This window comes from Sphaerulina musiva (genome assembly GCF_000320565.1).
Source record: "Sphaerulina musiva SO2202 unplaced genomic scaffold SEPMUscaffold_3, whole genome shotgun sequence".
Lineage (NCBI taxonomy): Eukaryota > Fungi > Ascomycota > Dothideomycetes > Mycosphaerellales > Mycosphaerellaceae > Sphaerulina > Sphaerulina musiva.
This window is the reverse complement of record NW_016017385.1, coordinates 2,070,134-2,083,388: the sequence shown is the minus strand read 5'-3', so window position 1 is coordinate 2,083,388 and position 13,255 is coordinate 2,070,134. Positions and strand designations below refer to the sequence as shown.

At 53.7% G+C, this 13,255-nt stretch overlaps 4 protein-coding genes across 4 annotated transcripts; 2 read left to right on the top strand and 2 right to left on the bottom strand.

Moving 5' to 3' along the window:
• Positions 1–2,753: 2,753 nt before the first annotated feature.
• Positions 2,754–3,711, top strand: SEPMUDRAFT_41659 (uncharacterized protein; the record flags this gene model as incomplete). Its single annotated transcript, XM_016908836.1, has 3 exons — positions 2,754–2,803; positions 2,860–2,954; positions 3,020–3,711. 3 exons carry the CDS (start codon positions 2,754–2,756, stop codon positions 3,709–3,711), a joined length of 837 nt encoding a protein of 278 aa, XP_016762803.1.
• On the top strand, positions 2,934–7,012 carry SEPMUDRAFT_148317 (uncharacterized protein). The gene is made up of 4 exons (XM_016904846.1): positions 2,934–2,954; positions 3,020–3,705; positions 3,757–4,045; positions 4,096–7,012. Exons 3-4 carry the CDS (start codon positions 3,926–3,928, stop codon positions 6,796–6,798), a joined length of 2,823 nt encoding a protein of 940 aa, XP_016762802.1. The 5' UTR covers positions 2,934–2,954; positions 3,020–3,705; positions 3,757–3,925; the 3' UTR covers positions 6,799–7,012.
• An 854-nt stretch (positions 7,013–7,866) lies between these two features.
• Positions 7,867–9,369, bottom strand: SEPMUDRAFT_115947 (seryl-tRNA synthetase; the record flags this gene model as incomplete). The annotated part of the gene is made up of 1 exon (XM_016901208.1): positions 7,867–9,369. One exon carries the CDS (start codon positions 9,367–9,369, stop codon positions 7,867–7,869), a length of 1,503 nt encoding a protein of 500 aa, XP_016762801.1.
• Positions 9,370–9,572: 203 nt separating this feature from the next.
• On the bottom strand, positions 9,573–12,896 carry SEPMUDRAFT_148316 (kinesin-domain-containing protein). The gene is made up of 2 exons (XM_016904845.1): positions 10,101–12,896; positions 9,573–10,047 (listed from the first exon to the last, which is right to left on the bottom strand). The coding sequence occupies exons 1-2, from the start codon at positions 12,629–12,631 to the stop codon at positions 9,789–9,791; spliced, it is 2,790 nt and encodes a 929-aa protein (XP_016762800.1). The 5' UTR covers positions 12,632–12,896; the 3' UTR covers positions 9,573–9,788.
• Between the last annotated feature and the right edge of the window lie 359 nt (positions 12,897–13,255).

The following is a 13,255-nucleotide window of genomic DNA, read 5'->3' as shown; positions in this document are numbered from 1 at the left end:
GGCAGTCAGCCTGCCGGCAGCAGCAGCCACGGTGGACGGAGCGGCGGCGTGCAGAAGGTGTATGCTGAGCTAACCACCCATGATTCGTCCCGTCGTTCTAGGTAACTGTACGTACCTCCTACAGTACTCGCGTTCCCATCCATTATAGGTACCTGGACAATGTATATTCTGGATTTCTGATGATGATGCTGAATATGATGCGGTGCCTGCTGTGCCGCTGCAACGTCTGCCCAAATAACGATGTCTAGGCCCTTCAGCCTTATGCGGCACGGTCTGCGTCGCGCTTGCTTGGTGCATGTCAGCACCTCAGAATCGCATATACAGGTACGTTTGTCTCGTCGTCTCATCACCGCCATGACGCGTTGCCTGCCATCACCAGTGATAGTGTAGGTACATACATGTACGGGCGCGTGTGTGAATGCTGGCACCAGCTGCTACATCCACACGCAAGCCGTGTGACAGCGGAGTGTGCGACCGAACGAGTCAAAACATTGGCACAACACTGCGACAGTAACCGTCAGCTCAAAGAGAAAAGCATAAATGGCGGTGTAAAAAATCTCGTCGAATCCCCTGAGAGAGAGCAGAAACAAGTGCATGGGGGTGATGGCCCTGGATAGGTCACCGACAAGAAGGTCTGCAGCTGTATCGAGCAGAACAGCCGGCTAGTCTGTACCAGTCTACCAGACCGGCTTCGTGGTAACACCTCCCGAGGCCCTAGCGCCATACCCTCCAGCAATGCGATATGATCACCCCTCCCCGTCGCCCTCTTCCTCCTCCGCCGCCGCCGCCTCCGTGGCCTCGTCGCACTGTCGCACAATCGAGCCGCAGGAGGCTGCTCCAAGAGTCGTGTCACTCGTGTGAGCGGTTGGCTTGCCATGGCGGGCATGACATGGTTCTTTGCGGCCCTGCTACCGCGCTATCGGCACCCAAGCTACCTTGACTCGGCTCCTGGAAAATCGGTCACAGTTTGGCTGTCTGAGAGAGAGGGGTCGGCAGGACCACGCGAAAGTGAGCCGACGAGCCTAATACTAGCGCCTGCCCCCGACAGCGGGCAGGCTTGCTTGCAAATCAGGTACAGGCATCGTGATTGGAGCATAGCCGCGAGCGCGTTTCGAGAGCTTCTCCTGATGAATCGCTGGTGCGGGACTGGACAAGACAGGATATCTTTTTGGGCCGCTGCATGTTTCTCACTAATGTATGGATGTGGTAGGTTCGGTTCCTGGAGAGATACCAAACGTCATGGTATCGTCGCACGCTGCATAGCAATTGGCTTCCCGATTACCGTTGTGCAGCCTGTGCAATCACATCTCGAGCGCTTGTGCTGTTATCCGAGAGGACCACTCTGGTGTCACGAATCTGGCAGGGATGACTCTGCAACGGCGATGTGCACGACAGCAGATGGGGTCGTTCATGGGAAATTATGCACGATGCAGACAGCCAGGGCTGCGGAAATCAAAAATGCAACTGATGTCACACACCAAGGCGCAGAATTAATTGCTTTGGCGAGGATATAAATCCACACCTCCATCACGCGATCGGTCAGTTTTCAGCTGAGCTTCCTCTTCCCATGGCCCGATGCAGTACTGATGATGATGGATGACGGTCATCAGTCCGTTGGACAACATGTTCGGAGTCACGGACCGACATAGCTGCTGCTGCTGTTCCTTCTGCTACCAATGGCAATATCACTACCACTACGAAATGTGACGGTGCCAACGCATATTCCAGCCGGCCGCCGGCACCCGCATACCTGAGATGGGGTTGCCATTTCGTCGTCGGACAGAGCGCCGGCCGCGGACCTAGCCCCTTGGACAAGGTCCGATGAAATGCCGCCAGATTCACTACCTCCCTCTCTTGTTGTTGGAACAGGTACAGGCCATCCAAACACACCTCGCTTCACACTTTTTACGTCAGCTGGACACTTTTCGTACCAGGAAGAGCAACTCTCTTTCGCGAGACGACCACTAGCGTTCTGGTTGTTGTCCTGGGGGGAGCTCTGCAGAGCTGCCAGAGCACAACAACAATAATAATAATAGGATGTACGAGTGTGTGACAGCAGCTGTGCTTGGTCATCATCACATTTTCGGTGACTTTTTTTGCCACTATCACTAGCAGCGCGTGTGCACTGTGGGGGGTCGCAGACCAGAGATTGCAACTCATCAAAATTACTGGTCACAACTTCACACACACGCGCGACACATGATCAATTCATCACCTTTCTTCCGCTGCCCAGGTCTTGTTAGCAAGGTGAGGCGGTGTGAGGTGGCTGCAAAGGACAGGCAGCACATCGGCCACACATGTAGGCGCGCTGACATGGCCAAATCTGTAATTACTATTCGTGAATCGCGCGCCGCTGTTCATTTTCGCAAAATTGGTCGCAGGGGGTGGCAGCAGCAAGGCGGGCCCGGAATACGAGCCTGGAGCACAACTGCCTTCACGAATATTCTAATATAACATTATCCACCAGCTGCCGCCTGCAGGCCAGGCTGCCCTCGGGGCCACGATAGATTGTTCAGCCAGCTAGCGCGCGCACATTCTTCAGATCGTGGCTGTTGGTGGACACATCGTTCTGGATCTGTCGCAAGGGCATTATTAGGGCACCTCCAATGCTGCAGTCCCAGTGCGGTGTTGCGGCTAAACCTGGTATAGGATTTTGGTGGGGTAGGCGGAAATTCGCGTGTGTGTATCCTCCTCCTCATTCGGCCATACCACACTACCTCCCAAGGTACTTGATGACCAACAGCATCACCACCATGTCTCTCACGTCGCCCGCCTTGACGCGACAGAAGCTCTGCGTCGATTTGTACGCATATCGCGATCCTGCCTCGGTGCACATTCCACAGCTGATGGTGGCAACAGCGGCAGTCTGAAGCACGCCTGCCCGAAAGGCATCTACGTGGCACCAGTCCCCGAGGAGCCGCTTCTATGGACGGGTGTGCTCTTCGTGCGCAAAGGTGAGAAAGAAGGCAATTGAATGAAGGCCCTTATGCAAGCCTGCATCCTCATGCCCGGCCTACAGGTCCCTACGCCAACGCCGTGCTACGATTCCAGATGGTGTTTCCGGACGACTATCCGCAGCGGCCGCCCGTGGTCGTGTTCCTGAGCGACCTTTTTCATCCGCTCGTGACACCGCTCACCGCTTACACGTACTCTACCAGGGATGCCGGTGCTGATACACAGAGCGCTATAGATGAGCAGCGCTTGCCACCGGGCGGGCTCAGTCTCCGCCACGGCTTTCCTGAGTGGTTTGATAAGACTGATGGTGAACCGGCGAACAGTGTGACTGCATCAGACGGCGGCGACTCTGCAACTACGCAGCATGCGCCTAGTGCTACCACGCAAGGCACATCGAGCACATGCGACCATGAGCGGTGGCCACATGTCGTTGAGTTGTGCCAATACATGCGCATCGTGTTCGACACAGAGGATGTGCTGGACACGATCCCATTGACTGCCGCTGCTAACGCCGGCGCGTGGCATGCCTGGAAAAGTTTTCGTGATAAAGGCGCAGGCAGAGCTGCCCCAGTGCCAGGCGACGTCCGTCAATCTGGCCAGGAGCGAAGTCTATCCCCACGCCAACAGCCTGGTGGTGCCCGCCGACCCGGCGAATGGAACTGGCAAGGTGTATGGGAGGATAGAGTAAAGAGAAGTGTGCAAAGTACCTTGTCTGAGCCAGTACTTTTTGGCGGTGACAGCAAAGATGTGGTATGAGATATCGTCGCCAGCTTTTTGAGCAGTCGACTGACCATCATACAGATCAGCTTCCAGAAGCTCGAAGTAGTTGCGATCAACGAGCTCTTCCAGCAACTCCAGACGTAATGGGTGTCCCTGCAGTGGGAGTAGGAACCGTGGTGTAATAGTTGTTGTTGAAGGTAGGAGGCGAACATATCGCCGCAGCAGCTGCTCGATATGCGTCACGCCTGCTATGAGATTGCACCATGCTGGTACCGTACTTTCATACACGAGTTGCGCATGCACACAGACATGTAATTCATCTACCACAGGCTCCAAGCACAACGATCTGGTGAGCATGGCGACCAAGGAGGTGAGATTCCTGCTGGCATGCGCCAGGCTCTCAAGCTGACATTAGTCAAGAATCTGCCGCCCAGGACTGAAGGATACCTTCCTCGTGATGATGACAAATCAACACCTCCTGGCAACGTTCCCGCAACTCTGGGAATCAGGCATTGGCAGCGAGCTGGATATACGTCGCCCCCATTTGGATTGCTATCACCTAACAGCAAGCCATCGCTAGCCCGGCAACGAGACCACTCAGCATGTCGAAGAACAGACTCGCCACTCAAAGTGCGCAAAACTCGCGAGAACCTCAAGCAATCCAGCATCTATGGAGATGTACCTCCACCGTGCATGCATGTTCCGATGCTTGATCCTGGCGATACTGTTCTACCACCGACCCTCAGCTTCACGAGTGCAACCACAATCGACAGCAAGTGTGATTGTACCGTTGGCAGCAGCCATGATACGGGAACCGAATTGACTGGATCGACTCTGCATCCGGCCAGTCCGCATAAGGCAGACCAGTTGCCGCTTCCTCTTTCACCGCCACCACAGATCCTCGGCATGCCACTCCGACACAAATCCGTCAGCCGACGGATGCTATCTCGAGTCAAGGAAGGCATTTCTCATCGCTCCCGGAGCTCCCACGCAACCAAGTCGCCCGATGCCGAGAGCCTCATCAAAAGACGGCTTTCTGGTAAACAGAAAATTATCGATGATGAGCAAAGGCGCATGCGGAGCTTCGAAATCAGTAGACACAGTAGCATTGGCAGTGAGGCCGATGCTGCAGGCGATGCTTCTGGTTCTCAACGTTCTTTCACTGACTCCAGTATCACTACCGACGACCTAATGGCTACTGGCGTTACGCTGACTCCGCCATCGGCCATCAGGAAAGGCTCTGGACAAAGGTCCATGCATTTGCTGTCACCAACTCCGGGCAAGCAGTCTCCGTATGGTGGACCAACTCCAAAGGCGAGTGCGAGGGAATCGTTGGTATTCCAACCTCGAAACCAGCCCATGCTACAGGCTTGCCTACCATATATCGATATGAAAGTCTCTCTGGAAAGAGAGGCTGTCGACGTTGGAGTCTCCAAGGATATTTGGATCGCCGTGGAAGCTGTTGTACGCAGCCGCATAGTCCAAGCTTCTGCCAGAAATGAGTCCCCTACCGTGCTGAATCGGCACTCGATCGATGCCGTCGTCGTCGTGTGCCGAGACACACTGGCGAAAGCTGCTGGCCTGGTTCAGCAGTGTGTTGTTGAGCTTTGCTGTCGTCTCGATGTTGCTGATGATCGTCTTGCACTTTTGGTTACAACGTCACGACAGATCGACACCTCTACGATCAGCTGCATATGCACCGAGATTCACTCCCTCCAAGCGCCCAAGACTTCAGCCCTTCTAGAGAGACTGGGTCTGGCAGCCTCTAAATCGCGAAACAGTCTGCCTGATGTGGATGAGGAATACCCTATACAACTAGCATTGAAGTCTATCGCCACACAGGCCAACAGCCAGGAACCTGTACATGCATTCGTACTGTCGGACAGGCCAGCACACGTGGCGCAGGCTATCGAGCAGTCGATGAATTGGCCAGCTCATCTGATGAAAATCGGGCTGTGTGCACCCGAGCGTTTGGTGCCGCCTGACCGCAGTCATCACAGTTGGCTACTGGAAATCAGAGGTGAAGGAGACATCTGTACAACTACTCTCGACAACTTATTCAGAGATATTCGGCACGGGTATTGCGTAGGTGGCATCCCAAGTTTGCGCCTTTGCTACAAAGCCATGGACCGGTCCCGAATTGTAGAAGTCGTTGGAGAGAAGGCCACGAAGGATTTGAGGCTGGGCCAACGCTGTTCACTTTTCGTAAAAGTGTGCATTCCCAAGATTGATGCAGTCGTAACTACGAAAACGGAAAGCGATCAGGACTCATTACTTGCCGAACTAGAAAGCATTGTTGGCACCCTTGAAAGTAACTTTCTCCATGTAGAAGCACGCTACCGCCACACCGTACTCCCAACGGACAACGTCGTGACCGTCCGCCATATCTGCAGCATACGGCGGCCAAAGACAGACTCTCGCTGGAGCCTCATCACATCGGCTGTGGCGGGGCTGTCCTCTGAACACGTGAATATTCAGCTTGCGCGCTTTTTGGCCCTTCACTACGCGCCCTCCAAAGCTTTGCAAGCCATCATCCGTTGGAATCTGGATGGTCCGCATGCTGTGCAGCAGCTGTGCACAGCACTGCGGGCACAAGTTGCCTCGACTACTCGCTCAGAAGCAGAACCCGGATGTGCAGCTCCAAGCCCTGCTGTCATCGTCACCGACACCACACAGCTTGCTACAAGCGCATCACCTATACCACATCATGTTACAAGGACCACTTCAGCTGCAACACTCTCTCCAGTGCAAGTGCAACGTGGTAATGAGTTGCCTCACTCTGCGTCCACTTCAGCGATGATTGCCACGCGCATCATTTCAGCTCCGAAGGGCACGACTGCTATCAGCACATATGGCCCAAGAACGGACGATAGTCGCGAGGGTACACCGAGTGATTCCCAAGACACTGCGCATCAGCTGTGGCAGCACTTGCGCCGCGACTCGTTGTCTACAAAGCAGATTTTGGCACTCTCGACCGAGAAGATGGAGGAGATCGAGGACGAAGAGCTCAAAACTCTTCATGACCAGGCTTTGGCTAACAAACGCAGCGTTGGAGCTGAGACACTGAATGCGTGGAAGTGGGAGGAGGACAATATTCAGTCTCGGGCAGCACCATGGCTGTGACGAGACGCGCACCCTTGATTTCTGCAGACCATTTCGCAGTTTTGGGTAGGCGGACTCTCGCTCGGCTGATGACACGCACAACAACATATCATCCTCGAGCATCACGCGTGTGCAGGTAGTAGGGCATTATGGTAGCATGTCAATGATATAGTACGAATACATGCAAATGTTACATATGGAATCAAACAGGGACTTCCTTTGATGAATACTCCCCTTCACCCACCCACCTAGGGCACTCACGCATTCAGATACATGCTACATCACACGGAAACAGTAAAGAGTAAAAGTAGGTAGTGCGAGATATCCAAGAGCCCGGTTGGGTAGATATCTGATGTAGAGGTAGATGTAGATATGGTATTATGGTATCATGATATATGACATGGGTACATGTGGGACCAAATACCTACTAAAGTCGTCGTGTTACATGTGTAGGTATGTAACGTCAGTAATGTCATATGTACATACTAAGATCTCTGTACGAGGATGAATAATGAATGGATGGATACCTGGTACATAAGGTAAGGTAGGTATACAAACACAAATGTCACGGTATGGTTACACGCGTGCATGTATTTTCTTTTTCCGTATAGTACTGCTTTCTTGCAGGAAGGAGGAACATGATCAAATTAGGCAGGGTTTCTTGAGTGTTGGGAGCGGGAGTAACGGTCGATGATGTGCTTGCTGGTTACCTTACTGGTGCTCGGGGAGGAGAGAGGTAGGTAGGTAGTTGTTACATGTGATATCGTTGCGTTTTACAGTTTTCTGTACTTGAGAGGTACATGTACATGTATATACCTAGGGTAGGACACACAAGTGGCCGGTCATACGGGCAGAGCTGGTTGTTCTGTATCACTCACACTCCGTCACCTTTCGACAGCCGCTCATCTCGGTTGGAAGGAGCACGACAGGAGACAGGTGATGTTGGCGGTGTCACTCGCTGGGTTCCCGTCATTTGGGACCGATAGTGCTGATGCCCCCAACCTGACTCGACTGAACAGCACAGCACAGCACAGCTTGGAAGCAGTAAAGCTGAGGGCAGCGAGGATTTGCTCTAACATTCCTACACTCTCATGCCCCTCCATTATTTCGCTCGATGCATTTCATGCCGCCAGGCATATACGCTCGAAGTACTTCGGGCACAACTACCGCTCCTTTCTCTTCATCCCAATGATTCTCCAGTATGCAAGCTAGAACTCTCGGAATAGCCATTGCGGTCCCGTTGACTGTGTGCGGCCACAGCAGCCGTCCCGTTGCACCTTTCAATCGCGTCCCCAGTCGTCTGGTTTGGTAGTCAGTGCAGATGGATGCAGATGTAAGCTCTCCATAGCCATCATTGATCGACGATCTTGAAGGAAAGAAAGCTTCAATATCAACCTTCCTTGTAGCGCTCGCACCAAGATCTGTACTAGGCATCTCCAGCACTTTTCCATATAGGCCGAGTGATGTGAGGATTTCCGTTTGGATCTCGAGCATTTCTGCAAAGATTTCTTCGGCTTGAGGAGTCTCCACATCTCCGAAGCGATCTGCCTCATGGTCAGATGGCGGGAGAGTCCAAGCGAACATTTCGACTTTGGTGAATTCGTGCACACGGTACAATCCTTTCGTGTCTACACCTCGAGCGCCAGCCTCTGCGCGATAACAGCGAGAAGGACCTATAACTTTGAGAGGCATATCTTCTGCGCGCAATGTCCTGTTGGCCTGTGAGCCAGCGAAGGGGATCTCCGCGGTGCCCGCCAGGACGAGGGAAGGCCGATCGTCGTTCTTGTTCTGCACGTGCTGCTGCTCAATGTTGTAGATTTGTGTCTCGCCATGCTGGTCTCTCGGCATGAACCCACATGCGCTGGCGATGTGGGAGTAGACTAGGCTAGGTGGTGTCATGACCTTCCAGCCGCGCTTCATGGCGACTGAGAGAGCATATTGAATCAGAGCTTGCTCAAGCAGAGCGGCCTCATTCTGGAGAAAGTACCAGCCCCATCCGCTCGTTGTCGCGCTGGCTTCGAAGTCGAGGAGATCGAGCTCCTTACCGATGTCCACATGGCTCTTCCCACTCGTGTTGGTCGACAATCTCTCGCCGATCGTGGCTCTGAGTTGCGGCTCATCTCCCACCGGCGTGTCCAGCGAGCTCAGATTGGGCAACTCCCATGCCAGCCGTTGCATCTCTTCGTGCATGGCCTTCTCGTCTGCCTCAAAGCCGGAGAGCTTCGCCTTCAGCGCTTTCGCCTCTTCTAGCAATGCCGTCTTTCCCTCATCGTCGCCTCCATTCGCGGCATGTCGACTCAGTTCTTTGCCTATCACATTGCTTCTCCGCCGCGACTCATTTAGTTCGGATTGCTGTTTCGTCAACCTCTCGTGCAGTTCCAATGTACGCCAGCCATTCTTCGCAAATGGGCCATAGTTGCGATCGATGCAGTTTTGCTCGTACAATCCCGGGTTGTTGCGAATGTGCTTGACGTCGAGGATGGGTCTCGGTGCAAAAGATGGTCGCGTGTAATGTCGCTTGCCAGCAGCGTCGCGTATAGTCTGACGAAGCAGCCCGTGGCGACAGCGCCTGCAGACGAATGGTATAGACATTGGCCGCAATGGATGTGTGAGTCTGGAGGGAAATCCGCCTTACCGTCGGCTCCACTTGCCTTGGACGAGAATGACAAGAACGCGAACATGACACGAAAAAGTATGATCGAGACTTAGATACCGCTGAATGCTCTACTTGCTCCATACATGTATCCTCTACAGCGCCTTCCCATTGACGAGCCAGAACGCCTTCTCCATCATGACGAAAATCATCCTGGGTATCGTGTGCCGCATGCGATGAACAGCGGCGAGCGACCAAACATAACCCCTATCCTATGCAGTTCTCTCGGTCCCTCAATCTCGTGTCAGTCGTCGCCATTCCTCTCTCTCACCGTCTGCAGCCGTGTTATACATATTGACATTCATTTTCCTATCCTTCTGCGCAGGCACGGTATCACTATCTTCGCTTGAAATTCTGCTTAGGATGATCGCTGACTAAAGAACCAGCTGCTGCGCTTGTTGCCGCCATTGTCGGAAGCTGCCTGCTGCAGACCAGCGTACGTGGGTGCAAGACTGGGTCCGTCGCCTCCGCCACCGCCTCCGCGAAGAGGCTTGGCTATTCGGCCAAAAGGAGTGTTACTAAATTGGGAGGGTGCGGGCGAGTTGGGGAGACCTCGAGTGGAGCCAGACTTCGCAGCTTCGAGGCGTTCCTTGACAGCCATGAGTTGCGATTCAAACCTGCAAGAGTCAGTAACGTATTCCACATGTTCTTTTCAATAAAGGTAACGCACTTGTGGTTAGCGAGCATGAGCTTCTCCTGGCTCTCCTGAACAAGGCCCTCGAGACCTCTTATGCGCTCGCCACGAGCCACCAGCTTGCGCTCGGCAATGGCAACTTCCTTCTTGAGCTGCGTGTTCTGCTCGACCAGCTGTCTCTGCACGATTGTGAGTTGCTCCAAGTTTCGCTCAAGGAACGCGAGCTTCTTCTGTTGCGCCTTGGAATTACTGCTTCGTAGGATCGAGTTGTACTGCTCACGAGTACTATCCAAGCTGATCTCCAGCTCCACAACACGTTCACATCGATTCTGCAAGTCGCGCATGAGTGACTTTTTGATGGCATCAAAGTCCGCGAGTTGCTTGCCCAGAGTGCCTCCGTTAGCACCATTCACAGCTTGCTTCCTCAGCGCTTCCACTTCGTTGCGCAGACGCGCGTTCTCCTCTTTCTGACGGGAGAGCATCTCGTGTGTCTCAGCAGACTGAGTGCCCCCATTCTGTTGCTCGGACAATGACTCGGAGAACTTCTGCTTGAGCTCTTCGACATCCGCTGCCGATAAGTGGCGCTCAAGCAATTCTTGCTGCTCCTGGCGCAATTGAGATAGCTTCTGCTCTAGAAGAGCGACCTGCGAGTTGTCCGAATGACTGCTGGCGCTGATGTCTGCTTGTCGCACTTGTCCTTGAACCTCAAGTAATCGGTCCTTGAGGTTAGAGAGCTCATCTGGAGCCACAGCTTCGCCATTGTCGGCAATCTCCAGCAGACTTTGTACCTGCTGTACCATCTCTCCGATTTGCATCTCGTTGTGCGACATCAGTCCCTCTCCAAGATCGAATGTAGCCATCATCTGAGCCATGCGTTCCTTCTTGAGCCTTTCCTTCTCGTCCAGTAATGCCGATGATTCTTTTGCCGACATTCGTGCATCCAATAGCTCAGACTTGAGTCCGTCCAGTTCTGCGGTGAGCTCCGAGTTGGCGTCTCGCAGCGAATCCATTGTAATACTAGCCTCCTTCGTCTCGAAATCAATTCTTTCAATTTCTCTCTTCAAAGACTCGGTCTCGCCCGAGAGCTTCTCGTTATTACGCTGAAGGTCTAGTTGAGTGGACCGGCTCTCTTTAAGCTGCTCCTGCGCTGCGCGTGCGGCCTGTTGAGCAGCCTCAAGCTCCCGCTCTTTCTCTGCAAGCTGGTCTTGGAGGTCGTTCTCGCGTTTCAAGAACTCCTCCCGCTCATCTTTATCAAGCACCAGGCTTGGCGTTCCGACCCGCTCAATATCAAGTCGGCTTTCCGATCTGGGTGTGCCAACGCCATCCTGACTTTTCAGTCTGCTAGTAGGAGTCTGCGAGCGAGGAGGAACGTCTGCTGCAATTTGGAAGCCAGCGCTCAGCGCGGGTATCCAGCGCTCTTTTGGTACAGCTTCGCCTTTGCGCCATTGTCCAACTTCACTCTCCAACGATTGGATATATGCAGTGAATGTTGAAACTTGTGTCTGTGTCTTCTTGAGCATTGCTTTGAGCTGAGCAGGTGAGAGCTCCTCGTTGATCTTGGCCTTTTGCTTGATAGTCTTTGCGCGCTCACCAAAGCGCATTGTACCAATTGTCTCTGCGTCGTTGTATGACATTGGCGAGGCGTTAATAATGAGCGTTGTCCGCGAATTGCCACCCAGAGACTCTTGAAGAATTCTCGTGAGCTTACTGTCTCGATAAGGAATGTGCTGACTCTTGCCTTCCGCCAGGGCATTAATGACCATACCCAGTGCAGAGAGCGACTTATTGATTTTCTTGGCCTCCTCCAAGGTCTGACCGCTTGCGCCTGTCTTGCCCACCTTTTCTGAACCCGCCAAATCTACCAGATACAGGCGTCCAGAGCGTGCAGATCCAGTCTCGACATTCTTTTGTGTCACCTCAATCACGAAGATGGAGTGCGATCGCGAGGACTCCTGATTCATGTTGGTGGATGCCACCGCGCGAGCCTGGCCACCTCTCTCCAAGACCTCGTATACCTCGTCCACTGACCCCACGTAGAACTCATGCAGTCCCTTGACGTATATACCTTTTTGCTTATCCTCGTGTACCGGCAAGTTGTCATTATGCGGCACCAGAAGATCTCGAATCTTCTCCATGTAGATTTCCATGTAACTGGTCTTGACAGTGAACTCAATGGTGCTGTCACTCTGCATGATCTTGGTGAAGATCTGCTCCACGATACGTGGTATAATACCCTTCGAGTCAGGATCGTGCAAGTTTCCTGCTCCCATCATGGTGTAGGTCTTTCCAGAACCAGTCTGGCCGTATGCGAAGACAGTGCCGTTATAGCCTGCGAGCACATCGTCCACGGTACTCTTGATGGAGTAGTCGAAAATCTCATGCTGAGCTGTGCCGACGGGGAATACACGATCGAAGGTATAGGTGGGCTTGCTGGCCTCCTGAGAATCGATGGTCACCGAGTCTTCACTGGGGAATTCGACGATCGAGACGGCTTGGTTGCTCTGCTCGACTTTGTTGGCGGGTCTGAAGCGAGCGACCACCTTGATCGTGTTGGAAGCCGTGGCCATGCTGGGCAGCCTCTCGGAAGTCAATGCGCTTATGCGCGCTCCTCCGTCCGTCGCGTCTTCGCAATGAGATGATGGCCAAATAAGGGATAGTTGTCAAGTTCGCGACCCGTTGTCGTGCCCCTCAAGTCCACCTGCTGCTGCTGCCGCCCCCCACGTGTTGTCCGCCAGCTGGGGGAGGACTTACCAATAGAGATGCTCGGAGCGCGTGATCGTTGCGAGGACCCCAGTGTTCGGATGGCCGAGGGTGTTGGTCGACGTGAGGGCGTTGGTGGTGGTGGTGGCGGTAGTAGTGGTGGTAGTAGTGGTGGTGGTGGTCTGCTCCGAGGCAGGTGCTGTCGTCGAAGGAGAGAAAGCAACACGGACACCTAGTGCCAGTTTGAAGTCTCAGGGCGTGTTTCGTTCTCGGAGGTCAACAAGATATTCGCCGACGCCTTCTCCAACGTGCCTGTGCCGCAGGACCAGGACTCGAACATTCGCGCACGTTCACGAGATAGTCGCTATTGATTTCTGCCTTGGAGTTTCAACGAGGCGGTGGTCAGAATTGCATGAAGGCGTTGAGTGCTTCATGGACGGATTGTTCCCGTCGTGGGCGACGAGGAAGCCTGACTGGGGAGAAACAACCAT

Bases quoted from the DNA above. Each gene is read 5' to 3' on its own strand.
- SEPMUDRAFT_148317 (XM_016904846.1), top strand. From the start codon at position 3,926: ATGAGATTGCACCATGCTGGTACCGTACTTTCATACACGAGTTGCGCA. The intron at 4,046-4,095 runs GTGAGATTCCTG...ACATTAGTCAAG, and splicing joins TGAGCATGGCGACCAAGGAG to AATCTGCCGCCCAGGACTGA.
- SEPMUDRAFT_148316 (XM_016904845.1), bottom strand. From the start codon at position 12,631: ATGGCCACGGCTTCCAACACGATCAAGGTGGTCGCTCGCTTCAGACCC. The intron at 10,048-10,100 runs GTGCGTTACCTT...TGACTCTTGCAG, and splicing joins CTCATGCTCGCTAACCACAA to GTTTGAATCGCAACTCATGG.